This window comes from Triplophysa rosa, linkage group LG7 (genome assembly GCF_024868665.1).
Source record: "Triplophysa rosa linkage group LG7, Trosa_1v2, whole genome shotgun sequence".
Lineage (NCBI taxonomy): Eukaryota > Metazoa > Chordata > Actinopteri > Cypriniformes > Nemacheilidae > Triplophysa > Triplophysa rosa.
Window position 1 is genome coordinate 17,975,588 of NC_079896.1, and position 26,343 is coordinate 18,001,930.

The 26,343-nt window shown below is 44.5% G+C and overlaps 3 protein-coding genes across 6 annotated transcripts in view; 2 read left to right on the top strand and 1 right to left on the bottom strand.

Moving 5' to 3' along the window:
- Positions 1-26,343, bottom strand: part of LOC130556315 (kinesin-like protein KIF1A) — a 254,594-nt gene that overhangs the window by 189,683 nt on the left and 38,568 nt on the right. For all 3 annotated transcript variants that reach the window (XM_057337178.1, XM_057337179.1, XM_057337180.1), the window contains 3 exons: positions 22,305-22,383; positions 22,148-22,226; positions 19,960-20,102 (listed from right to left, as the gene is read on the bottom strand). In XM_057337178.1, coding sequence (XP_057193161.1) covers positions 19,960-20,102; positions 22,148-22,226; positions 22,305-22,383 — 301 coding nt within the window. The remainder of the gene's footprint in view (positions 1-19,959; positions 20,103-22,147; positions 22,227-22,304; positions 22,384-26,343) is intronic.
- The window catches only part of LOC130556326 (uncharacterized), a 96,180-nt gene continuing 78,545 nt past the window's right edge, over positions 8,709-26,343 (top strand). The window contains exon 1 of the mRNA XM_057337212.1: positions 8,709-9,979. Within this exon, the coding sequence (XP_057193195.1) occupies positions 9,116-9,922 (807 nt within the window). The 5' untranslated portion in view covers positions 8,709-9,115 and the 3' untranslated portion in view covers positions 9,923-9,979. The remainder of the gene's footprint in view (positions 9,980-26,343) is intronic.
- Positions 10,096-13,327, top strand: LOC130556322 (uncharacterized). Of its 2 annotated transcripts, XM_057337207.1 has the most exons (4): positions 10,105-10,884; positions 10,978-11,485; positions 11,575-11,904; positions 11,999-13,327. In XM_057337207.1, exons 2-4 carry the CDS (start codon positions 11,429-11,431, stop codon positions 12,053-12,055), a joined length of 444 nt encoding a protein of 147 aa, XP_057193190.1. In that variant the 5' UTR covers positions 10,105-10,884; positions 10,978-11,428; the 3' UTR covers positions 12,056-13,327. The 2 variants fall into 2 exon arrangements, with proteins under 2 accessions (XP_057193189.1, XP_057193190.1); XM_057337206.1 differs by having other exon boundaries at positions 10,096-11,485.

Consider the following 26,343-nt stretch of genomic DNA (forward strand, 5'->3'; position numbering starts at 1 on the left):
CAAGCTGTACACTCACTACTTTACATTGTAGAAAAGTGTAATTTCTTCAGTGTTGTCACATGAAAAGATATAATAAAATATTCACAAAAATGTGAGGGGTGTACTCACTTATGTGAGATACTGTATATGCTAAACATATAAAGCTGTTAAAGGAGTAGCTCACTTCAAAAATTGCATCCAGTGACTTTCCATAGTAGGAATAAAAGTTACTATGGAATGTCAATGGGGGCAAGTTTTGAAGTGAACTACTCATTTAATACCACTGATACTGTGAGCTATTCAGTGTATTCAGTAGGTTGCTTCGGAGGCATAAGGTATATGACAATAAAACATTGCACCACTGACATAAAGGAAATTGACTTTTAGTACTTAAGTACTTTTAAAAGCACGTACTTCTGTACTTTTACTTAAATAAGAATCTGTCTTTACAACTTTTACTTGTAGTGGAGTAATATTTGACCAGTAGTATCTGTACTTTCACTCAAGTAAGGAAGTCAACCATCAGACAAACCAGCTGAACTGCAAAACCAAGCAGAGACTGAAACAAACAAATCAGGGACAGATAAAAATGATCTCTGACAAAGTGACAGTACAGAGTGAATCTCTAGGTGGTGGTGTGGGTTCACAAATGAGACTACAGAGGCAAATTAAACTGCCTGGGAGATTTAAAGACTTTATTGTTGAGTGATATAGATGTGCAAATTACACTCCTTATCAAAATTACAAGTATTCGCATTTCTCGCTGGTGGCTCGTAATCAGGTTCCCTTTCTGTCGGTCTCTCGACGTTGTGTCAAACCGACAGAATGGGGTTTGTCTTGAGAACCTATCATCTTCTGAGTATTTAGAAAAGGCCAATGAAAATTGGCGAATGAAATTTGCATGCCGGGCTCCTCCCCGGATGTCCGGATATAAGAGGGAAGCCGGCGTGCTCATTCATTCACCTTTTGTTCTTCAGAACCTACGCATCTGATGAGCTTCTCTACGATCTTGGTGATCATTCTTTCTGCTGGAATCTACGACGTGGACAGTGGACGGTCCCTTCCTGCAGTGATTCTCCCCTGGGCGTCTTGGCAGTTCCGGAGGTGTTCGAGCAAATTTTTCTAAAAGAGCAAATTTCTCCAGCGTGGCATGTCCCGCTGTTCTCATGGGAGCAACACACTCATCGAGGAGGGGGATGGACACGATGCCTGCTTCCAGTACGCTGGGGCAGACGTGCATACGTCCTGCTGCACTGCGGGTGGTGATGATTCAGACGTTGCGTCACGGGTGGCTGTGTTCCCACGGGACTCGTTTGCTCCCCGTTCCGTGGCGGCAGGACTACGGCCCTGCCGTCCGCTACGGCAAGCAGCGAGGGTGATATGAGGATTACTGTGAGCGATAATCCGCTAGCCACTGGCTCACGGACCGTTCACACCTCATCTCGCTCGTCTGACCGTTCCCCAGGAGACGGTCCCCTGTCTTATTCCTCAATCACATATTCGGACATGATGCGTGATGATGAGATGTCACTTGCAGCATCGAGGGGTGACGTACTGCCATCCGACTGCGACGATTCCTCGGGCTCCCTCCCTCGGGGGGTCGAGCCCAGGAAGAAGCGGAAGTCGAAATGTCAGCCATGCTTTCCCGGGCCGACGTGAGTGTTGGGTTGCAGTGCCGGCACTGCCTTTCCCGGCGCTCGCGGCTGGCTACATGGCACCTCGGGTGCCCGCCGCGCCCGCCCCCAGTGCCGTGTTTACCGGAAGTGCATGAGGAACTTAGTAAGACCTGAAAACGCCCCCTTTCTAGCACGTTTCACGTCAAACAAAGTTCTGTCACCCTCTCTTCCCTCGAGGTTGGGACAGCTAGAGGATACACCTGGGGATGGGGCTCGACCTAGACTCCCGTCCAAAGCATTTGGGGTCTCGGCATCTCTGGTGTCGAGAGCTTACATTAGGGCAGACCAAGCTGCCTCCTCTCTCCACGCTATGGCTCCTGCCAGACCAGGGCATTGAGAGAGCTCCACGAGGGTAAGACCGACCCAGCGCTTATGCAGGAACTCCACGCCGCCACTGACCTCGCTCTACGGGCGACCAAGGTGACCACGCGGGCCCTGGGTCGGACGATGTCCACACTTGTGGTCCATGAGAAACTCCTCTGGCCGATCCTTGCGCAGATGAGTAACGCCGAGAAGGTCCGCTTTCTCGACACACCCGTCTCGCAAGGGGGGGCTGGCTGGTTGGTGTTACTGTCAAGCCGCAGCGGCCCCGCTCACCCCCCGCCCATCGGGGGCGCGAGACTCGTACGCGGCCTCCCTCGGAGGGTTCTCGACAGTAAAGAAGCAGTCCTCCGTGCCGCGACTCGGCCGCCGCGACTCGGCCGCCTCGACCGTCGAGTCCCGTGCATTGTCTGCTTCCCAGCAGCCCTGGTCCTCTTCGACGCCCTCCAGCTCTGGCGCCCCCCACTCAGGCGGCCCCCCCTGGAGGAGACAGCGAAGAGGAGACCATCGCCCCATCAGCAGCCGCGGCGAAGCGGCCCTCATGGGAAGACCTCAGGGTGATCGAGGCTACCATTGGGCCTGACCCCAGCCACATCGCTGGGAAGTCGGATAGGGCCGGATCCTGCCCCGTCTCTCCATCTCCATCTGGCGCTTCGCCATGACGCAACGTCGAGTATAAACACCAGCCATCAGCACTCTCAGTCAGACAGTGCGTTGAGCTGCGCAGTCGCCAGGCAGGAAAAACAGCAGAGCCGATCTCCTCCCCGGGGGACCTCCCCCGGCAAGGAATCCGTACTGCTAGCCATCGAACCACCCCCCGGGGGGACGATGATAAAGATCGTACCTTTAGTCCCTGTCTCATTCTGGGAGCCTGTCCGGCTTCCCAGACTGTCAGGCTGGCTAGGAAAGACGATCCGTCTCGGCTACGCGATCCAGTCGCCTCACGCCCATCAAGTTTCAGGGCATCCGATATACCTCAGTCAGAGGCTAGGATGTTCCCGTACTTCGGGCCGAGGTCGCCACCCTTCTGGTGAAGGGAGTGATCGAGCCCGTCTCACCAGCCGAGATGTTCAACGGGTTTTACAGCCTGTACTTCATTGTCCCCAAGAAAGGCAGGGGGTTGCGCCCTATCTTGGGTCTGTGTGTTCTGAACAGGCACCTACACAATAGCTGCCTTTCGGGTTGATCACGCAGAAGCGCATCCTGACGTCCGTCAGGTGTGAGGACTGGTTCATGGCAATCGACCTGAAGGACGCATACTTCATGTCTCGATCCTCCCTCGACATCGGCCGTTCCGACGGTTCGCTTTCGAGGGACGGGCATATCAGTACAGGGTCCTCCCCTTCGGTCTGTCCCTGTCTCCATAATTCTTTACGAAGGTCGTGGAAGCCGCCCTCCTTCCCCTCAGGGAAGGAGGTGTGCGGGTACTAAACTATCTCGACGACTGGCTCAGTTTGGCGCACTCTCGAGATCTGTTGTGTACACACAGGCACCTGTTGCTCCGGCACCTAGATCGGTGGGGCTACAGGTCAACTGAGAAGAGCAAGCTCTCCCCGGTGCAGAGCATCCTCTTTCTCGGTAGGGAACTCAACTCTGTCCTCATGAGCGGCCCCGCTCACCCCCCGCGGGGGGCGCGAGACCCGCAACGAGGAAGCCCGCACCCACGCGGCCTCCCAGACGCAGTGCGACTGACTACAGAGCGCGCCCGATCAGTGTTGAACTGCCTGAAGCTTTCAGACAGTCAGCGGTCCCCCTGAAACAATTTCAGAGGCTCCTAGGATACATGGCATCCTCGGCGGGGGTGGTCCCCCTCGGGTCGATGCACATACGACCGCTCCAACACTGGCTTCAGAGTTCCTTGGAGAGCGTGGCACACCGGCAGCAGGCGTATCGTCACATGCTTGGCCTCCATGACCTCCTTGGGGTTGGGGTGCCATGTGCAACGGGCAAGCAGTGTCGGGGCGGTCGACGGCCCCCCGCCTGCATTTGCATTTCAACTGCCTAGAGTTGTTGGTTGTGCTACTTGCATTGAGGAGGCTACTACCTCTCGTGCAGGGCAAGCACGTGCTGGTCCGGTCGGACAGCACAGCTGCTGTGGCATATATCATTGGATTCTCTCACGTCAGCTAACATGACTCGCCCGGCGCCTCCTCCTCTGGAGTCAGCAGGTGATCAGTTCCCTGCGAGCCACACACATCCCAGGCGTCCTGAACCAGACAGCTGATGCGTTCTCTCGTCAGTCGACGCCTCGTGGAGAGTGGCGACTCCATCCCCACGCAGCCGGCTCATTTGGGAGAGGTTCGGCCAGGCACAGGTGGTCCTGTTGCCTCCCCGGACTCCACCCATTGTCCGCTTTGGTACTCTCTGACCGAGGCAACCCTTGGCACGTACGCCCTTGCGCACAGCTGGCCGCGGGACAAGGCAAAGTACGCTTCCCCCCAGTGAGCCTCATTGCACAGGTCCTGTGCAAGGCCAGGGAAGAGGAGCATCAAGTGGTACTAGTTACGCCCCCTTTGGCCAAACCAGGACTTGGTTCTCGGAGCTAAGGCTCTGACAACAACTCCCCCCTGGCCGCTCCCCCTGGCGAACTGCTTCCTCAGGGGAAGGGGCACGTTACGGCATCCCAGGAAGAACCTGGTCTCCATGTCTGGACGGGACGAGGAGATCCTGAGTGACCCACCCCCGGTCTGGTTGGGACGTCAATCAGGCTAGGGCTTCGGCCACTGGGTGGCTATACGCCCATAGGTGGCACCTCTTCTCGTCCTGGTGCTCTTCTCGGCGAGAAGACCCGCGGAGTTGCTCGGTCGGGTACGAGCTGTCCCGTCCTCAAGAGAGACGGGGGAGTAACCTCTCCCCCTCCACACTGGGAATGTATGTAGCCGCTACGGCCGCTCATCATGACCCAAGTGCTGGGTAGCCTCTGGGACAGCACGACCTGGTCATTAGGTTCCTAAGGGGCGCGAGAGGGTGACCACCTTACCCGCGCTCCGTACCCTCTTGCGACCTAGGTGGCGGGCCTCAAGAGGCCCCGCCCCCTTCGAGCCTCTCGGGGTTGCCGCTCTTTCTCAGTCTTGATAAAGACGGCTTTCCGCATGGCGCTCACCTCCAAGAGGGTAGGGGATCTACAAGCACCCTCCGTGTCCACAGATTGCCTAGAACTCGGGGCCGGGATTCTCACGTTATCTTGAGACCCCGCCCCGGCTACGAGAGACCAGGTGGTGAACCTGCAGGCGCTCCCCACCGGGGAAGAAGACCCAACATATCCGTGTTGTGTCCAGTACGCGCACGGCGCCTCTACTTGGACCGCACGCAGAGCCCAGAAGCTCTGAGCGGCTCTTTGTCTGTTTCGGAGGTCAGCAGAAGGGAGGGCTGTCTCCAAACAGAGGCTGGTGCACTGGATCGTGGATGCCCTCGTTAGGGCATACCGATCTCAATTCGCCCCTGCCCATTGGGAGTGAGGCACACCCCGCATGGCTGGCTCAGGGCGCCTCTCTGGCAGACATCTGCAGAGCTGCAGGTTGGGCTACGCCCAACAACTCCGTGAGGTTCTAATACCTACGCGCGGAACCAGTGTCAGCCTGCATCCTGGCAAGGTGTGGGACCGGCAGCCGGTAGGGCTTACGCCTGCGGAAGCCCTTCCCCCTCCGGGGGGAGCAGTGGCGATCCCGACTCACTTCTTTCCTCTCGGGTAAAGAACAGGCATTCCATCCATCACTAAGCACCCTTCCAGGGGACAGGCTGGGCAGAGCAGCCCTGCCCCTTTAGGCCGGGGAACAGTTGAGTTATCTCCCACATAGCTCGAACCGGACCTTGTGCTACAGACGTGGTAACCCCCCCTCCGTGGGCTGTTCCGTCTGATGTATCCTCATGAATGGTTCCCAACTTGGCAACCCATGACCTCCCAGGTGGACTCCCACCTTGCGGTTAACTCCTGCAGTCCGCACATTCCTCCCATGAGTTCTCCCTTGATGATGAGAACATGTGGTGTCTCCACTAATTCCTCCCTACGGTAGGTAGTGGCCTCTGCAGCGTTTTTCCCCCTGGGGGGAATAATGCTTACCCAGTGGCCCGTACGGTGCCGGGCGGCTTCTCGCCATTTAGAGAACTAGGCCTCCGCCCATGACGGCCGGTGACAGGGGCTTCCCAACTTTGTGTAAAGCTCTGGGTCCCCCTTCCTCTCCACTGGAGGGTCATAATTTCGCGTTATCGTGTTCGTCTGACTCGCCCAGGCCAATCAACTTTTGCATTAAGGCTCACAGTTGTGCTCCAGAAGCTTAAAAGTGGTGTGTCCATTAGCTACCTACGTGAAGCCATCACATAGGCATCTAATGGGGACATCATAGGTAAATAAACAAGTAAAAAAAACAAAGCCTATTAAGGGTCATTATTTTCCTAAGCAAGGAGGCAGACAATAGGCAGAGCCTATCTATCAGGATCTTGATGGAGGGAGCTCACATAGACTTAACATATCATAGCTTAAAACGTTTAAGATGTGGTCTGTTGTTTTCGTGGGACCTGTCAAGGGTGCTATTAATGGATTTATTATTTTTTGAGGAGCGTGTTCTTGTCCCTTTTTAACTTAATGCATGCTTCCTGAGTGTATTTCTTTGTGTATTTGCCCATCCCACTGTCTTGACTGTCCATACAAATGCTAATGACCAAGGTTAAAAGGCCATCAATAGGCCCAGTCAGGTCATTACCAGGTAGTGTGTCACAGCGTCTGCAGCTCCTGTTTTAAAAGTTTGGTCTTGAGACAAGTCTGTTGCTGTGAGATGGCTTTGTTTAAGTGTCCGTTGTGTCCTGCTAAAGTGATGCACCTTAAGCTTAAGTTATAGTCGTGCGTAGGACCTACGCCGTAACCTACGGCGTAGCCTACGTACGTAGACGACGCCGTCGTGAACATTTATGGTTCTGCGTTGAGAGTTTGCGTCGTACTGCAATTACACCGCCGAAACGCTAGTTGGCTCTTTGTGTTTTCCCGGGTTGCTCTTCTTCGCCGATGTTTTGTGTGTATGCTAGTGTTTGCAATCGATGGAAGCTGATCGCATCTCAACGGAGTTGGAGCTAATCGAAGTAGAAAAACAGTTACTTTTAATTAAATCACTTAAACAAAAAGCTAGAAACCAGAGATGTCGATGCTCGCCATGTTGTTCTTTTGTGGACTCTGAACTTGCCTGAAGAAGACGCCAGAGAAGAAGACCCCAGAAATGCGTAGAAGGAAGTACGATGCTGCCAAACCGACCAATCACAGCGCTTGCAGTCCGCGTAGGGTCCGCGTTGTGTTGACGCGTTGTTACATTTTTGGAGAGGTGCACGTCAGGCTACGGCGTAGGGTACGCACAGGGTACGCGGCTCTGCGTAGGCTACGCCGTAGGTTACGGCGTAGGTCCTACGCAGAACCATAAACTGACCTTAAGGCACCACTTAAAGCAGTTTCATCAGATTTTGAACACAGAGGAGTGCCAGACTTTAATCAAGCTGGCAAATGGGAGAGTAAAACTGAGGGACTTGAGCTGTCCGATTTGCTCAAGGAACTTTGTGTTCATCCAGAGTCACATAAGAAGGACTCACCCAAATCTGACAGTAAGTACATTCTAAGGGGTTTTACACTGTAATTGTAATAACTTTGTTTCAAACTTTTAACAACATTGTAACACTGTTTTGATTTCAAGGCCTATGAGGAAACCAGACTCATCGGAAACCTCAAGAGGACAGTCGCACTGGAGCAGCTGGGAAGGTTGAGGGCCTCAAACCCCCAAATACCCATGCAGAGTGCTCTCGATATAGCCGAGCCCCAGGTGCCCGTCTCAGAGCCTGTGGAAGCCCCAAATGATGAGGAGTTCTTCCAATTACTGGGTAGGTGATCACGAGACATACATTTATTATACAGAGATGTATCATAGAAAGTCAGTCTTAACACTGGCAGTTTGTTTTAACAGAGACGCTCTTTGACTTGCCTGACCATAGAGACAGACAGACTGATGCTAATGGGCCATCAGACGCACAAGGTAAGGGCTGAATGGCCGGGCCATTAGTAATTAGTCGCTATTCATTCACCTAAATGGAGATTAAGCAAATGTTTTTATTTTCCAGTCTCACAACAAGCAGCTGCGGATTATCAGGAATTTGTGGAGACAGAAGATCTTACCACTCTCAACTTTGAAGACCTGATCACACTTGAGGACACTTTAAAATAAATAACAAAAAATGTCTAAAAAAGTTACTAAAAGTAATTAAAATAACATTCAAGTTAATGTAAATATTATATTTTTAATGACCTTTCCGTTCTTATTTTATACTGTATGTATATATATATATATATATATTATATATATATATATATTATATATATACTATATATATATATATATATATATATGTATATATATTGTCTTACTTTATAGTGTATATATGTTTAAATTGTGTGCCTGTTTTTGTTTGCTGTATTTGCACTTCTAACACTTACAACTTATATATTTTTAAAAAATGTGTGGATTTTCTTAGTTTAATAACTTGTAAAGTTTTTGTCATTTATGTAAATATGTATATTATTTTATGTCACTTAAGTAGACATGTATATTATTTTAAATCACTTATGTAGATATGTTTTATAAAAATGTATATAAAGTTTTTATTAAAAAAATCCTTATTAAAACTATTAAACATTTAAAGGTATAGTTTTTATTTATTCTCCATTTTCTGGAAAAATATAATAACAAATGCATTCTTGCATGCATTACACAGAAGCTTGCTTGAAAATATAACTCCACGCCCCCCTTAAATCTTCAAGTAAGCTTGCATGCATTACACAGAAGCTTGCTTGAAAATATAACTCCACGCCCCCCTTAAATCATCAAGTAAGATTGCAAGCATTACACAGAAGCTTGCTTGAAAATATAACTCCACGCCCCCCTTAAATTTTCAAGTAAGCTTGCAAGCATTACACAGAAGCTTGCTTGAAAATATAACTCCACGCCCCCTTACATCTTCAAGTAAGCTGGCATGCATTGCACAGAAGTTATTTAATAGCAAAACCCTCTGCTCTCAGCTTCACAGTGTTCACAGACTTCTTGGAAAGTGCATCGCTGCTGCTAGTTTCATTGTTTTGCTTCCGATTTATTTTTGAATTTGGATTAATCATGCCTGTTGAGTGCTGCCCGGTCTGCTTTCGGATGTACGTGAGGCTTAGCCAGCATCTAGTGGTGTTCCACAGGGTGCAGAACAAGGACGAGAGGAAGCTTCTGCTTTCGCTGGTGTCCGGACGAGTGAATGTCCGCGAGGGCATTTGCCCTCTTCCGGGCTGTGGAAAGGAGACCACCAGGTTAGACCGGCACATAAAGGTCCACACCGAGCTCTCCAGTGGAGCGCAGGAGGATGCTCTGAGGGACATTAAAAGGAAAAAAGTTTTGAAAGAATTGGCTGTGCTCAGGGAGTCAAATCCTACTGTTCCCATGGTCTCCATTCTGGACTTACAGGCGGACGATGACCAGTTGTCTGAGCTGGAAGATCATGTGGTGCCTCAAGATTGTGAGGAGGAAAAGGAGGCTGAGAGGAGTTTGTGTAACAGCCCACGTTGCAAGAAGAGAGGAGAGCGGTTCAAAGCGGAGATTGCTGATCTGAACAAACAGGTGGACACTTTGACCGAGACTGTTCGTGATCTCACGCGGAGATACAGAAATCTAAAAAACAGGTCTTCTGGAGCTCCTCAAGCTGCGGGAAGGATAAGGCAGATAACAAAAAGACTCCTCTCCTCTCTTGGGCCCGAAGATGAGGACAAGGATGATGCACCTGTCGACCCAGAAGAAAATCCTCTTCCCCAGAGGCGCTCACCCCAGCCTACCACCAGTCAGCAGGCCATCGCCAGAGGGGAGTCATCAGCTCATCAGAGGAATGAAGAGAGAAGCCTGCCTCATTACCCCGACCATGTGTCTGTACTGAGTGAGTAACCTTTGCTTTTTTTATATTTTCTTACATGTGTAACTTATTTGATGTGGCTAACGTAGGTGTATAACGGACAATACTAGTGCAGTGCTTGTGTGACTCAGTTTGGCATTTACACGTTTATTACAGCTTTGTAACTGTTTATTATGCTAAAAATGGTATATACATGTGTAACTTATTTGATGTGGCTAACGTAGGTGTATAACGGACAATACTAGTGCAGTGCTTGTGTGACTCAGTTTGGCATTTACACGTTTATTACAGCTTTGTAACATGTTTATTATGCTAAAAAAGGATCTAGTTCTGGACTTTTCTATTTGGCGGTATATCTACCTTGTGCTTACACTTGCTTCACACTTATTTTTCTTTGTGCACAGATGATGTCCTGGAAAAATTACGGGAGTTTCAAGAGGGTCCGGATCCTTCAAGGAAGCTGAAGGAAAATATCAGTGGGAAGATCTACAGGGTTAAAAAGTTTTTAACTTTTTAACCTTCATGGCAGAGGGCAAGTCGAATCTATCAAATATGGTCTTCCTCAATGAGACCAGAAAGATACACTCGTGAGTAATTTTTCGTCTTGTCCTTACTGTGACCTGTGATGTTTTCGTTGTTTGAGAACAAGTTGCTTGTATAGCCCACAATTATGTTCTGCCTTGTTTGTTTGTGTGCAGCTGGGTAAGCTCCCTCCGTCAATCCGGAGTGACAGAAACAACGATCAAACACTACGTCGATAACGTCTCCCAGTTCATCGACTTCATCGCGGAGACACCTCCTCAGACGTCACGCCTGAGCAAGAACATGATGATCGGCCTAAGGCGGGAGATGAAGGGCCTGAGGAAGTCCTTAAAGAAGGGGGTCGCCATGCACAGGACTTCTGTAAAGGCTTCCAAAGAGGAGAAGGTGCTGAGCAAGGGTTTGCTTTTAGAGTGCCGGAATAAATCAAAGCTGGGCATTCCCGAAGCACTTGGTAAGTTTTATGTGAACTGAACAAGTTAAAAAATTGTCAAATGCAATCAAGATGTGCATTTTTAACTCCTCTTTGCTCTCCCACAGTGTTCAGCTCTCCTGGAGATGGACCCCACGCCGAGAATCTAGTGGAAGTTTTATGGACTTTTCTCTGTGTTCCTGTCATCTGTTTTTGGGCACAGAGGGGGTGTCTTCCAAAATATGACCATCCAGGAGGTCATGGAGGCAAAGAGGTCATCAACGGAGAACGCCTTTCTCATAAATGTGAGTGTTTGACATTTTCACTCTCCTTGGCTGTCCGTGTGGTCTCCCGTTCTGAAGCACCTTTGGTTTTTATCCGTCCGCAGATAAAGACCCACAAGACGAGTGAGTTGTACGGCCCAGCGCAAAATATTTTGCTGGAGGAGAAGTACGAGTGGGTGTTACGGTTCCTGTGTCTGAAGGACCAACTTCCGGGCGGCCTAGGAGCTAAATTCTTTTTCTTTGTGTCAACGCCCAACCCTTGCAAGAACTTGAACAATTACTTTCAAGAGGCATGGAAGGCAATGGGCCTGCCAGGATGTCCGACCTTCACAGACGTGAGAACGTCCATCGCCAGTCATGTAAGTTTTGAAATAATCCATGTCAAATGTGAAACGTACTTTTCTGAGGCTTTTTGTGTGATGTACGGAATTATTTTTCTCTTTTCCAGGTCAAGTTCACGCATGCTCCTGAGAACCGCCTGAAGCTTTGCAAATTTATGTGCCACGATGTCCGCACGGCGGACAAGTTTTACGTCACCAACCTCACTGCCAAGCAGGCAGTTGAACACAGAAGGCTGTTTGAGGCAGCACTGGAGGGTCCGGAGAGGTCGCCGGCATCAAAAGACATACCAAAACGCAGACGCCAGGTCGCCTCAAAGGATCACCCTCGAAAAAAGCGTAAACTGTTGGAGTCCGAACTCAGCTCTGGCAGCACCACTCCCGAGTATGACCAAGTGACTTACCAGGAGTCGGGTGTGTCTAGCGTAGAGGACAGCCAGGTAAATTGATATTCTCTTAACAAGACAGAATCTACGGTGCGTTACTGATTTGTATCACAGCGTCTAATTTGCTTCTGCCAATTTTCTTCGACAGGGTGAATCTGAGCCAACCAAACCCAGCCAAGACGTCGAGGCCGAGAGAAGAGGCTAGGAAGATGAGGCGTCGGAACACGGACAGTTGAAAAGGCAAAGGAGACCGATCGTCCTATTGACGCCCCTGAAGTCGGCTTTAAGAAAAAACATTTCATTCTCTCAGCTGTCCCCGCTGAAAGTGAAAAAGTCTGTCGTCTCAACTTCTCTGTCACTTGTTGGAATGGGGCGATAAAGACTTCAAAGAAAATGCGCAAAGGACTTAATGGATAAATGGAGGAAGAGAAACAAGAAGTGAACTTTTGAACTTATGTTTTTTTATTTCCTTCATTTCAGGTGCCTTTTCCAGTTTGTTGACTGTGTTTTGTACATGCATACTGTATGCTTATAACTTACTGTTTTACATATTTATTCTTATTTAAATGTAAAGCGTTCATTTGTGTGTGACTTGTTTTTTATTTTTAATAAACTTTGGCGATTGCAATTTAACATTTTTGTTGTTGTTTTTAATGGTCATCAATAATTTTTTCAAAGCTTAAATTAAGTAAAACCCACGGTATATTGCACAGAATAACTAATTTATATATTATGTGTGTGTTACAGCTTTGTGACATCTTTATTATGCTTAAAAATGGTGTGTCCATTAGCTACCTATGGGAGCCGTGCCAAAAATGTTACGTGTGGCATGTACATTCGTAACTTATTTAATGGGACCCTCATAGGTAAATAATGGACAAAGCCTATTAAGGGTCATTATAAGCCTAAGTAAGGATTTATATAGCTTTAACTAACAGTAGAGTGAATGAGAGGCTTAGCCCTTCACAATGGCGTGCATTAAGGCTCATAGATGTGCTCCAGAAGCTTAAAAATAGTGTGTCCATTAGCTACCTATGGGAGCCGTTCCAAAAGTGTGTGAGACTCAGTTTGGCAATTACCTGTTTATTACAGCTTTGTAACATGGTTATTATGCTCAAAATGACAATACATTTGTAACTTATTTAATGGGACCCTCATAGGTAAATAATGGACAAAGCCTATTAAGGGTCATTATAAGCCTAAGTAAGGAGTTATATAGCTTTAACCAACAGTAGAGTGTATGAGAGGCTTAGCCCTTCACAATGACGTGCATTAAGGCTCACAGTTGTGCTCCAGAAGCTTAAAAATGGTGTGTCCATTAGCTACCTATGGGAGCCGTGCCAAACGTGTCCGTGACTCAGTTTGGCAATTACCTGTTTATTACAGCTTTGTAACATGGTTATTGTGCTCAAAATGACAATACATGTGTAACTTATTTAATGGGACCCTCATAGGTAAATAATGGACAAAGCCTATTAAGGATCATTTTAAGCCTAAGTATGGAGTTATATAGCTTTAACCAACAGTAGAGTGTATGAGAGGCTTAGCCCTTCACAATGACGTGCATTAAGGCTCATAGATGTGCTCCAGAGGCTTAAAAATGGTGTGTCCATTAGCTACCTATGGGAGCCGTGCCAAAAGTGTTACGTGTGGCATGTACATTCGTGACCTATTTAATGGGAGCTCATAGGTAAATAATGAACAAAGCCTTTTAAGGGTCATTATAAACCTAAGTAAGGAGTTATATAGCATGAGAGGCTTAGCCCTTCCCAATGACGTGCATTAAGGCTCATAGATGTGCTCCAGAGGCTTAAAAATGGTGTGTCCATTAGCTACAAATGGGATCCGTGCCAAAAGTGTTACGTGTGGGACTTCCTGTGACCACAGGAAGTCCCAGTCGTAACTTATCTTATGGGGCCCTAATAGGTAAATGATGGACAAAGTCTATTAAGGGTCATTATAAGCCTAAGTAAGGAGTTATATAGCTTAATCCTACAGTAGAGTGTATGAGAGTCACAGCCCTTCACAATGACATGCATTAAGGCTCATAGATGTGCTCCAGAAGCTTAAATATGGTGTGTACATTAGCTACCTATGAGGACCCGTCAAATAAGTTACGACTGGCACTTCCTGTGACTCGGCAAAACCACAGGAAGTACCAGTCATAACTTATTTGACAGTAGCCTCGTAGGCTTACAGTGGACAATACTGTAAACGGTCAATTTTTAAGACTGTAAACAGCTTTTGTATGACAAACCTACAGCTATGTATCCTAGAAGCACCCCATATTGGTATATTGCACACTTCAGGCTATTAAAATGCTTATTTTGCTTACAAATGCACTTTTCACAGAAATACATCTCTGAACAGCATTTTCAGCAAAATTCTGCTTTATTCTTGTACAGAAACCTCGGGGCTTCGAATGCTGGTTCTTCACACCCTCATGCACCACATATCCGAAGCCCGTACCCCTCGGTGTACGGCAAGTGATCGAAACAAAATCACAAAAAATATTCCAGAAAAATAAACGGCCCACAACGTCCCCAAAACGTGCTATATAGTACATAACGAGGCCGTACCGACTTCAAACTTTGGGAACCGAATGAGGGGGCGGCGAGCAGCTACAGAATTTGAATCGGGGTCATTCGGAGTCCCCGGGGCCGTTCGGGGGTCTCTGTACGATAGGCACCTATGAAAATAATAGGATAGGTTGCAGGTGTCAGGGGCTCCCGTACCACCCGCGAAGGCCCCAGGAGCCCAAAACTTTACAGAGGGCTAGGTCGGGATATTAAATTTAATATTTTTTATTATTTTTCATACATCTCTCTCCCTCGCATTGATCTCTATGGGGACTTGTGCCTGCGAAGGCCTCGTGAGGCAGTTGCTTTCCAGGTGGAAATCTGTCTCTGGAAGCATCTACGGACGCGGAACACGATATCCCGGCTTGGGAGACCCCCACGCTATACCGTACCGAGTATTAAGACCCTACGAACTTTTGACCCCTGTATTCTAGAGCGTACATTCGCAACCTATATGTAGGCTGCTGGTGTCTTTTTGGGCAAAGTGAGAGGTCAACGAGGTCAGAGGGGCGCGGAACTCCAGAACACGACCCAGAGCCCCGTGACGAGGCATATACGTGAATTGCAGGTCGATCAGACCTTTCTGTCCCATTTGTCCACCGTGAGCTCATGAAAATGAATGGGATAGGTTAAGAGTGTCGGCAGCAGCCGTTGGGCCGCAGTGGGATCGAGGGGCCCCAAACTTTATATTCTGGTAGTCTGTTGGCCCCTGTTTCACATACCGAGAGAGTGGCTTACTGGAACCTAAGGAACATTTTCTAGTGCTTTTTCTTGTGTGAATAGTGTTTTGTACATTAGTAGCCTACCGACTGACTGTCAAATAAGTTACGACTGGGACTTCCTGTGAACCACCGGAAGTCCCAGTCATAACTTATTTGACAGTAGCTGTGTAGGCTAATGGTGGACAATGCTGTAAACGGTCAATTTTTCATACTGTAAACCCATTTTCTTGTGACAAACCTACAGATATGTATCCTAGAAGCATCCCATATTGGTATATTGCACACTTCAGTCTGTCAAAATGCTCACGTGTTATACAAATGCACTTTTCACAGAAATAAATCTCTGACCAGCATTTTCAGCAATATTCTGCTTTATCTTTGTACAAAAACCTTGGGGCTTCGAATGCTAGTTCGTCACACCCTCTTGCATCACATATTCGAAGCCCATGCCCATCGCTGTATGGCAAGTGCTCGAAAAAAAATCACAAAAATATTCCAGAAAAATAAACGGCCCACAACATCCCCAAAACGTGCAATATATTACATAACGAGGCCGTACCGACTTCAAACTCTGGGAACCGAATGAGGGGGCCGCGTGGAGCTATAGAATTTGAATCTGGGTCACTTGAAAACTCCCTGGCCGTTCCGGGGTCATCGTACGATAGCCACCTATGAGAGAAATAGGATATGTTGCAGGTGTCAGAGGCTCCCATACGGGCCGCGGAGGCCCCAGCAGCCCGAAACATTACAGAAAGTTGCGTCACATGACTCTCGACGCCATACCAATAGGGCTTGGTCGGGAAGTGAAATTAAATATTTTTTCTTATTTTACATACATCTCCCTGCCTCTAGTGGTTCTCTATGGGCCCGCAAACCCCCTCGCGCGTTAGCTCGGGTATCCGACGTCTTTCTGACAGAAACCTCCCCTAAGCACGAACGAGCAAGGTCACGAAGGACGCCCGGCTCCTCTAGGGGGCGCCACGGCCGTGAGGGAGAGAAAAAAGAAAGAAGGGCGGCGAGCGAGACGTTTTGGCTTCTTTTGGATGTCGCGCCACGCATAGGCAGCAAGGGGCAGCAAACTACCAACTCTAGGCGCTCTGCGGACGCAAGGGTGGCGAGCGAGACTTTTTGGCATCTTTTGGATGTCGCGCCACGCATAGGCAGCAAGGGGCAGCAAACTACCAACTCTAGGCGCTCTGCAGATGCAAGAGTGGCGAGCGAGACATTTTGGCATCTTTTGGATGTCGCGCCATGCATAGGCAGCAAGGGGCAGCAATCTACCAACTCTAGGCGCTCTGCGGATGCAAGGGTGGCGAGCGAGACGTTTTGGCATCTTTTGGGTGTCGCGCCACAAATAGGCAGCAAGGGGCAGCAAACTAGCAAGTCTAGGCGCGCTGCGGACGTGAGGAAGACTATGGCAGAGTTAGGCGGTCAGGGGGAAGCGAAAGGCTCCTCGTGCATGTGGTGATGAAGATTAGGTGGTGAGGGGATGAATAGGCATTTTGTGGTGCGAGGGTCCATGCCTCCACCCTTTTGGTATGTCATCGGGCAGTTGGTGAGTAGCATGCTCATCAAATTTCGGAGTCGCAAAACTTTCCTTCGCCGTACGGGAGCTGTACCGAAACCAAAGCCTTCTCGTGCTCTTGCACCTACAGACCCTCTCGGTTAGACATAAAAACGGCGCGCTTTCGACTTCTGGTGCATCTGGCGGAGCGGAACTTTCCGTATGGGTGAGGGCAAACTTCCCGTGCGATGTGCCGAAAGATTGGAGCTGTCGGGTGTAGCTGAGCTGAGTCCTTTGAAAGGCTATTTTGCCCAACAAACAGTTATGAGTGGACGAAAGCTTTTCTACGAATCTCAACCTTTAAATACAGTCGCAACTCCACGCAACTTTGGTCGACGCCCGGCGACGGTGCTCACACGCCGAGCACATCTCAACAGGATCTCGCGGACCCGTGCGGGGGGCTGCCCAAAGGCCATCGCAAGCACATACATTCCATTTTAAAAGAAATGAAGTAACAGATTTTTGAAAAATACTGTTTTTAAAGACTGAAAATGTGTCCATTTAAACGGTTTTCTCATAAAGCCTTTAGATCCTCATATCTCTAAGACTGAAGCATTTAGAGCTTTAAAAATGTAGTTTCCAAAAGACATCTTAGGACATTAAGGTATCTCTAACGGTTCTGGAGTTACAGGCATGCACATTTTGTAAAAAGAATACAAAAAATGCCGTTTCTTCATTTTTGACCTGTCACCATTGGCATAGAATACATCAAGGATTGTTAAAATTAACAGATTCTACTAACATATATACCAATAAATAAAATTATGATGCTGGTATATTTCTCATGTTTTTTTTACCCCCTCTAATATGGCTCCAAATTTAGAATTTTAGAAAATTGTCATTTTTACCTCCCTCTAAGAAATTAATTGATTACTTAATAACTGTTCATCTTTGCCATTTAATATTTTGGCTTTCTTCCCTACTGATGTTTGTCTTGCTTCTGTAAAATAGAAGAAGAAAAAATCGAGCCAGGGACCTCTGGTTGACTTGACACGGAATGACACAACTGTAACATGAATAGATTTTTGGTACACAGCTAAAATAGCAAAAAAATGTTCCTATGTCTAAATATTTATGGACCTAACTGTCTCTATAATTGTTGTTTTTAAGCAATACTTTTCAATTATTCTTATGAAACTGTTATTTAATTTATACATGTTGTGAAAGGCAACAAAGATCATTTAACTGCTATGACAGATGAGTGGATGAGTAAAATCAATTAGCTCAATCGTGTGACATAATATTCATTGTTCTTTGCATTAAGCCAAAAGAGAAAGATCATGAAAAAGAGTAAGAAGGAGTAAAAGAGAATACAGCCCTACAGCACCAGACTAAATGAAGCAGTTTCCAGCTCAGAAACCAAACCACCAACCAGGTTTGGAACAAAAAGCCAAATAACAGCTAATATATTAGCAAAAATTTATTTAGCTAATAATCGTTTAGATAATAATACATTAGGTAATATATTATACAGAACTTATTCAGAACTTTACTGTGCCTAATTAGTGGTGCTTTTATGCTATCTTGCATACTTATTATTTTGGCTTGACAAAGCTTCTTATTCTTCTGAGACGAAAATTTCTGCATCTCTCTTCCTAGAGCTTTTAAGCTACATACACCAAACTTTTCACAGACCTTCAGACTGGTCTGAAGAAGTATACTATATCTTTTCTAACTGATTTGGATTCTGGTTTTCGAAAACCATACCATTGAAACCACCAAAAATCCCATAGAAGTTGTATCCCTGGGGCGTAAGAGCCACCTGAAATTCCCCATAGACTTATAATGGGGAAGGGAATCCCATAGACTGCCATTATAAAAGGCCCAGAAGGGATATCTTCATAAAACCAAGGGGGTGGGCTCATTTAACTCAGGCAACCAATCAGTTTCCCAGGATCTTCATGTAGCTATGAAGCCACGCCCACAGCCAAAAAAAAACAGAATAACTTAGCCCGTTTAAAAAGACTTATATATCTGCATTAGAGCACCGTAGATATATGGGGGTTGGTTCGTTTCACTTGTGGCTCAGAGCATCATCTATTTGCATCTGCCAAGCCACGCCCATAGCAACCAAACAGATAAGCTTAGCAATCATTTAGCCAGACCTATATCTCTGCATCAGAACATCGTAGAGACATTCGTTTCACTTGTGGCCTGGAGCATCATGCTAGCAACATGCTAATTGTGTTAACGTCATGATAACAACATGCTAATCATGTTAGCATCATGCTAATCGTGTTAACATCCTGCTAGAAAACATGCTAATCGTATTATTCTTGTTAGACACAGTAGACGAAGATCTTCAGGAAAATTTTGTCTAATCTTTAGTCAGTCACTTGACACTGAACAACACTGATCCAAACCCAGAGGGCTGAACTCCAAATCATCTGTTCTGAGGCATTTCCCCATTGGGATCAGCATCAAGAGTCAGTAGGATGAGAAAAGAAAGAAGTGATTAGAATTGAGAGAGAACAGAATTAGATGTGCACAGGGAAGGGCAGAGAATCCAGTGAACCAATTTGATATCTTTAAAGTTTTTTGGAAAAAGGGAATATTCATGTATGTAAATTGACCATTTTTGCTTAAGCCTTAAAGGGGTCATATGACAAGGCTAAAACGAATATTATCGTTTGTTTTAGATGTAATGTAATGTGTTTACACGATTTAAGGTTCAAAAACGCTGTATTTTCCACATACCGTGCATGTTTGTATCTCCTCTTTTCCCAGGCTCTCTGAAACGTGCAGATTTTTTTTACAAAGCTCATCGCTCTGAAAAGCGATGAGGTGCTATGATTGGCCAGTTAACCAGTGCTTAGTGATTGGTCGAATAATGCAAGCATGTGACGGAAATGTAACGCTTCTTACCATATTTGGAACATCAGGTTCCAAAGCAATTGTACTGACAGGTACGCCCACCTTACTAGCGTATACATTTGGGCGGTCTTAGTCAAATAATACCACGAACTGACGTAGATTTGTGGGGAAGTGGTTAAATGAGGTGTTTCAGGCAGGTCTGGGTGAGAATTCACTTTTAGATAGAATGCATCTTTTGTTCTGACGCTTTCATTTTTGCAATTTTACATGTCTAATACATACATTGGAAACTAATAACGCACCAAAGACACATAAAAACATGCATCCGCGCCATATGACCATTATGATGGTTCATAAAAAGTTCTACAAGTGTTGTTTGATCAAGTAATAATGAAATTTGAAATATGTTTAAAAGTCCAGATGTGCTTACTTTCAATAATGTCACCAAGACCCTGGGTGTAAAGTAGGTCCTTCAGACGGGACACCTCTTCTTTCAGCTCACGCACTAGACTATTATTAGGATCTTCATTGATCACAGCATTACAACGGATCTGCTTAGCCCTGTCTGCATACCTGTATCATGCACAGAACTTTCAGTCACTTAAACTTGTTACATGTACAACTCTCTGCTTCGACATTGCTTTCCTTAAAGTCACCATGCAATCAAACAGGAAAATTCTAACCCTGCGTTCCAATTTGCCTACTTATACTAGCCCTAATAGTAGGAACTGTTTTTGTGTTGGAATAGTAGGTACTTTTGAGTGCACGGCAAAATAGATTGCAAGCGGAAGTGGCCGTTGTTGCCTAGACAACATTGTGGCCAATAACTGTCACACACATTAAAATACAGCTCTTCTTCTCCTTAAGGCATTTATTCATTCATTATTTTGTATGTAATGTTCACTGTATACTTACATTTGTTAATTTAGTGAGGCGTCAGTTGTATAATTTATTAATGCAGAGGAGCGTCACTAAACTCCACCTACTCGTGATGAATCTGCACTTCGAATTTCTACCGGAAGTAGTAGACCTTCCGGGAATCTTTGGAACACTATTTTCAACATACTACGATTAGGGATATACTAATTCTACTTTTGAATACTATTAGGACAGATAGTATGCTGGTTTGAAAACAGGGTAAGTGTTTTACATAGTTTTGCAGTGATTATTATAAATGATTTATCTGTGCACACCATTATTTTTTTTATTCATTCTAACCCTCTAAATTCTAACTCTGCGTTCCAATTCGCCTACTTATACTAGCACTAATAGTAGGAACTGTTTTTGTGTTGGAATAGTAGATACTTTTGAGTGCACGGCAAAATAGATTGCAAGCACGACCTGATTTTGCTAAGTGGTTGATGTCCTCAGGGCAACATATTTTGTTGACCTAAGGACAACATTTTTATAAATAAAACCTAAACCCATACCAAACCCCAATCCTAACCATAACTCACCCCTAAAATCAGAGGAATATGATAAGTGAAAAACAATGGTCTAGAAGCACCTAATACTGGTTGGAAGATTACATTTAAAATAAACTTTAAACTTATTTCTGAAATCTGATTGGTTGATTTAAATGTTGTCCCAGAGTCAATATGATGTTTCCCTAAGGACATCAACCACTTGGCAAAATCAGGAGAGCCAGATTGCAAGCGGAAGTGGCCGTTGTTGCCTAGACAACATTGTGGTCAATAACTGTCACACACATCCAAATACAGCTCTTCTTTCCATTAAGGTATTTATTCATTCATTATTTTGAATGTAATGTTTACTGTATACTTACATTTGTTAATTTAGTGACGCATCAGTTGTATAATTTATTAATGCAGTGGAGCGTCACTAAACTCAGCCTACTCGTGATGAATTGTGGGTAATATCAGCCGTCAGAGTGTGCATCATTCTGCACTTTGAATTTCTAACTGAAGTAGTAGACCATCCGGGAATCTTTAGAATACTATTTTCAACATACTACGATTTGGGATATACTAACTCTACTTTCGAATACTATTACGACAGATAGTATGCTGATTTGAACACAGGGTAAGGATTTTACATAGTTTGGCAGTGATTATTATAAATGATTTATCTGTGCACACCATTCTTTTTTTTATTAATTTGAACTTGTAATCTTTAATCAAAAACGTTAAGCTCCGCTCCTCCTCTCAACAACAACTCATCACCACATGACGTCAGCAACTAAAAAGAGGTAGGACTATACTGACTGTCCAATGGCCAGGCATTTTTAGCCCTCCCCTGCAGGCCCAATTTACAACAAACCAATCAAAAGGGGAAGGGCAAAATAAAGCCCCGCACTAAATTTGTTTATCATTTCAGAAGCCGTTTCACTCGGATACACGTCACGATATGAAAAAAAAGTCGATTGCAACTTCCGTTTCATGGTGACTTTAAGGTTACTGCATAAGACACTTGAATAAAGCATGACACAGAAAAAAATATTTTTTTAATTATTATTATCTTATTTGAGACAGTGTTCTCTATTGCACACACACTTCTCATAGGTGCCCGATTACTCAGTTCAGCAGTGTTACTGCACACCTTGCACATACTTATATCAAAGAGATAATGATAAATGTCTGTTTATTAAGGCAGTGTACCTGAGAGTGCTGAGGGTCTCATCATAGTTGATGTCAGCTGGACTGAGAGCGGCCACCATTGCGGTGCGAGAGTTGCCACCTGCACAAGTGTAAAATGTAAAGTGTAAAGAGTTAAAATAAATACAAATTCAGGTTACAGAATTGCTTTAATACTTACCAAGGTTCTCTCTCAAAAGCCAGGTTAAAACAGAATCTCTGTAAGGAATGAAACTTTCCACTTTCTTCTTCTTTTTGTTCTGTGCAGAAATTCATAAAAAATGTATCATTATTATTACTCACTAAAAACAGTTGGGTTAAAATTGACCCAACAAATAGCCCAATGCTGGGTTACTATAGCACCGACCCACTGTTGGGTTATTCTAACCCAATATATTGGGTTACAAGTTTAACCCAACTGTTGGGATATGAAATACAGTACCTAATTTGTTGGGTTATTTTTGCCTACATGCTATTTATTATTTTATTATTATTGTTACATTGGTTGTTTATTGTTTTTGGCCATCCTATTTATTATTATTTTATTGCAGTGTAAACAAATAATGATAGTGAAAGTTATCTATTTGTCAAATATGGTGCCCCATACCCGAAATGTGACCTCTGCATTTAACCCATCCAGAGAGTAGTGGACACAAGCACAGCAAGTCGTGAACACTCATACACCCGGAGCAGTGGGCAGCTATCTCTGCAGCACCCGGGGAGCAAGTGGGGGAAAGGTACCATGCGCTCAAGGGCACCTCAGTCATTATGAGAATTGACGGCCATGAGAATCGAACCGGCAACCTTCTGGTCACGAGTCCGACTCTCTAACCATTAGGCCGAAAAGAACAGAAAAGAAGCTTATACAATTATAAACTACCCACACTCTAAAAAGTGCTGGGTTATTTTTTTAACACAACCGCTGGGTTGAGCCTGTTGGGTCATTTTATTGGGTTATTTTCTCAGTGTTGGGTAGTTTTTTTGTGTAACCCAATCTCTGGGTTACCGGTTGGGTCCAACTGAGTGACAGTTGAGAGAGTAAACCCCATCATCGACGCCTCAGACAAACTCTACCTTCGGCTTCGCAGGCATTTTGAATCACCTCAGGAACAAGCGAGGACAGCTGTTATTCTGAGAAAAAAAGGTATGTTTGAAAGTTTTTCATCTATAAAACTATTACTGTACATCAGAAAATGCTAAATTCGGCGGTTCACATTTAGGAATGAAAACTAGCTTCGTTAGCTTTGGTTAGCTAGTCTGTATTCCCACGTTGTTATAACTTACAGCTTTTGAATAATTAAAACGTCCTTTTTGGTCAACATGGTCATTTGCATCTTTATATTAGTTTAAGGTTGACACAGTTAATCATTTTTTTTATAATTACTACTAATATTCGGTTGTTTTATTCAAGAATGTAGTTGTTTAGACCTCAAATACGCGATTTATATATAGACATAACACCTCTTTGAGAATTTGTTAAGACGCTGTCGGAGATTTGAGCTTCAGGCTGTCAGTTGTCGTTCAGCACTCGTAGCTCCGCAGAGAACAGCTTTATCTTGGCCAGTGCTTCTGGAATATGCCACTGGCTCTTATAGTGGTTGTGCGATATAATTAATTTAGGGTGTATGAAACGAGCAATCATTGGTCTTATTATTCTTCTAGGTGTTCCTGAGTTAGTCTAATTAGTTTAAGTGTTGTGTTAACTTTTTATTAAAAAAAACAAAAAGGGGGGGGGGTAAAAGAGGTGACTGACACAGGCTGCTCCATACAGCAACAGAGAAGGCTCGGCTGAGCGAAAAAAGACTTCATCACTATTTTTGTTGAATAGATTTTTGTACCATAACTGGGTTCCGGAGGCAGTTTATAACTTTCGGGAAGCGGAGTTTGATCGGGAGATTATTCCATTACGCTGCATTATTGACGTCTGCAGTCGGGTGCTCTCATGTTCGCTCTGTTTACTAGTGATGGGTCGTTCTTGAACGATTCGTTCATTTTGAACGAATCTTTAATGTGACTCGGGAAGAACGAGTCGTTTTAGGGAGTGATTCGTTCAGTCGCGCATGCGCATTGCGCAACATTCTATGGGTCCTGTACTGGAATTCAAGAAGAACGAACGACTCAAACCCGAAGACTCGAGAGGTGAACTAATCAATTCTCTTTCCGGCTCTGACTGCATTGGTTTAGCTTACGACGCTGTCACGTGATGAACGAAGGAGTCAAACCCGAGGACTTGTCAGATAAGAGGTGTGGTGAGCTAATCATAGACTAAAGACCCAGGTAAACAATGAATTAATCTTTTCTGTTTCTTATAGCATTATAGTTTTGTATTGTTTGTAATGTGATCAACGTTTGCATAAGTAGTAGATGTGTTAGGAAAGTAACATGTAACATTTTAATTATATTTTGCTAAAATGAATGTGTATGTATATATTATTTATATGTATGTATGTATGATATATGTATGTATGTATGTATATATATGTATGTATATATATGTTATTATGTATATATGATGTATGTAGTATATATGATGTATGTATGTATATATATGTATGTATTATTATATTATGTATATATATATGTATATATATATATGTATATATGTATATATATGTATGTTATATGTATTTATATTTTATATTGATGTATAGTATATACTATCGTTTGTTTATGTATGTATGTTATTATATATGTATGTATGTGTATAGTATATATATATGTATGTATATATATTAGTATGTATGTATATATATGTATGTGTATGTATATATATATGTATGTATATATATGTATGTATATATATATGTATGTATAGTATATATATATATGTATGTATGTATATATGTATGTATATATTATATATGATGTATGTATGTATATATATGTATGTATGTATATATGTTATGTATGTATATATGTATGTATGTATATATGTGTATGTATGTATGTATGTGTGTGTGTGTATGTATGTGTGTGTGTATGTATATATGTGTGTGTGTGTATTATGTGTGTAGTGTATGTATAGTATGTGTGTAGTGTATGTATATATGTGTGTGTGTATGTATTATGTGTAGTGTGTATGTATATATGTGTGTGTGTGTATGTATGTGTGTGTGTGGTGTGTGTGTGTGTGTGTGTGTGTGTGTGTGTGTGTGTGTGTGTGTGTGTGTGTGTGTGTGTGTGGTGTGTGCGCGTGTGTGCGCGTGTGTGGTGTGTGTGTTGTGTTGTGTTGTGTTGTGTGTGTTGTGTGTGTGTGTGTGTGTGTGGTGTGTGTTGTGTGTGTGTGTGTTGTGTGTGTGTGTGTTGTGTGTGTGTGTGTTGTGTGTGTGTGTGTGTTGTGTGTGTGTGTGTGTTGTGTGTGTGTGTGTGTTGTGTGTGTGTGTGGGGTGTGTGTGTGTGTTGTGTGTGTGTGTGTGTTGTGTGTGTGTTGTGTGTGTGTTGTGTGTGTGTGTGTGTTGTGTGTGTGTGTGTGTTGTGTGTGTGTGTGTTGTGTGTGTGTGGTGGGGTGTGTGTGTTTGTGTGTGTGGTGGTGTTTGTTGTGTGGGGTTGTGCGTGGTGTGTGGTGTGCTGTGTGTGTGTGTTCTATGTGTGTGTTGTGTGTGTGTGTGTGTGTGTGTGTGTGTGTGTGTGTGTGTGTGTGTGTGTGTGTGTGTGTGTGTGTGTGTGTGTGTGTGTGTGTGTGTGTGTGTGTGTGTGTGTGTGTGTGTGTGTGGTGTGTGTGGTGTTGGTGTGGTTTTTGGTGTGTTTGTGCTTGTGCGTGGTATGATATATATGTGTATGTGTGTATATATAGTGTGATGTGTGTGTATGTGTGTATATATATATGTGATGTGTGTGTGTATATGTATAGTATATGTGTGTGTGTATATATTTTGTGTGTTGATATATTATATTATGTGTATATATTGATATGATGTGTGTGCTATATATAGTGTTATAGTTGTGTATATATGTATATGATGTGTGTTGTATGTATGTGTGATATGTATAGTATCTATGTTGTGATTATGTGTATATATGTGTGTGATGATATGTGTATCTATTGTGTGATGTGTATTATGTGTGTGTATTATATGTGTATGTATGTGTATATATGTGTGTGTGTATGTATGTATGTGTATGTGTGTATGATATTATGTGTTTGTGTGTATTATGTATGTATAGTGTGTATCATATGTGTGTTGATTGTATGTATAGTGTAGTATTATATATGTATTTGT

Excerpts from the sequence above, each read along its gene's own strand:
- LOC130556322 (XM_057337206.1), top strand. The coding sequence starts at position 10,925 with ATGCAATCAAGATGTGCATTTTTAACTCCTCTTTGCTCTCCCACAGTG. Across the intron at positions 11,486-11,574 it reads GAACGTCCATCGCCAGTCAT|GTCAAGTTCACGCATGCTCC; the intron begins GTAAGTTTTGAA and ends TCTCTTTTCCAG. Across the intron at positions 11,905-11,998 it reads CTAGCGTAGAGGACAGCCAG|GGTGAATCTGAGCCAACCAA; the intron begins GTAAATTGATAT and ends TTTCTTCGACAG.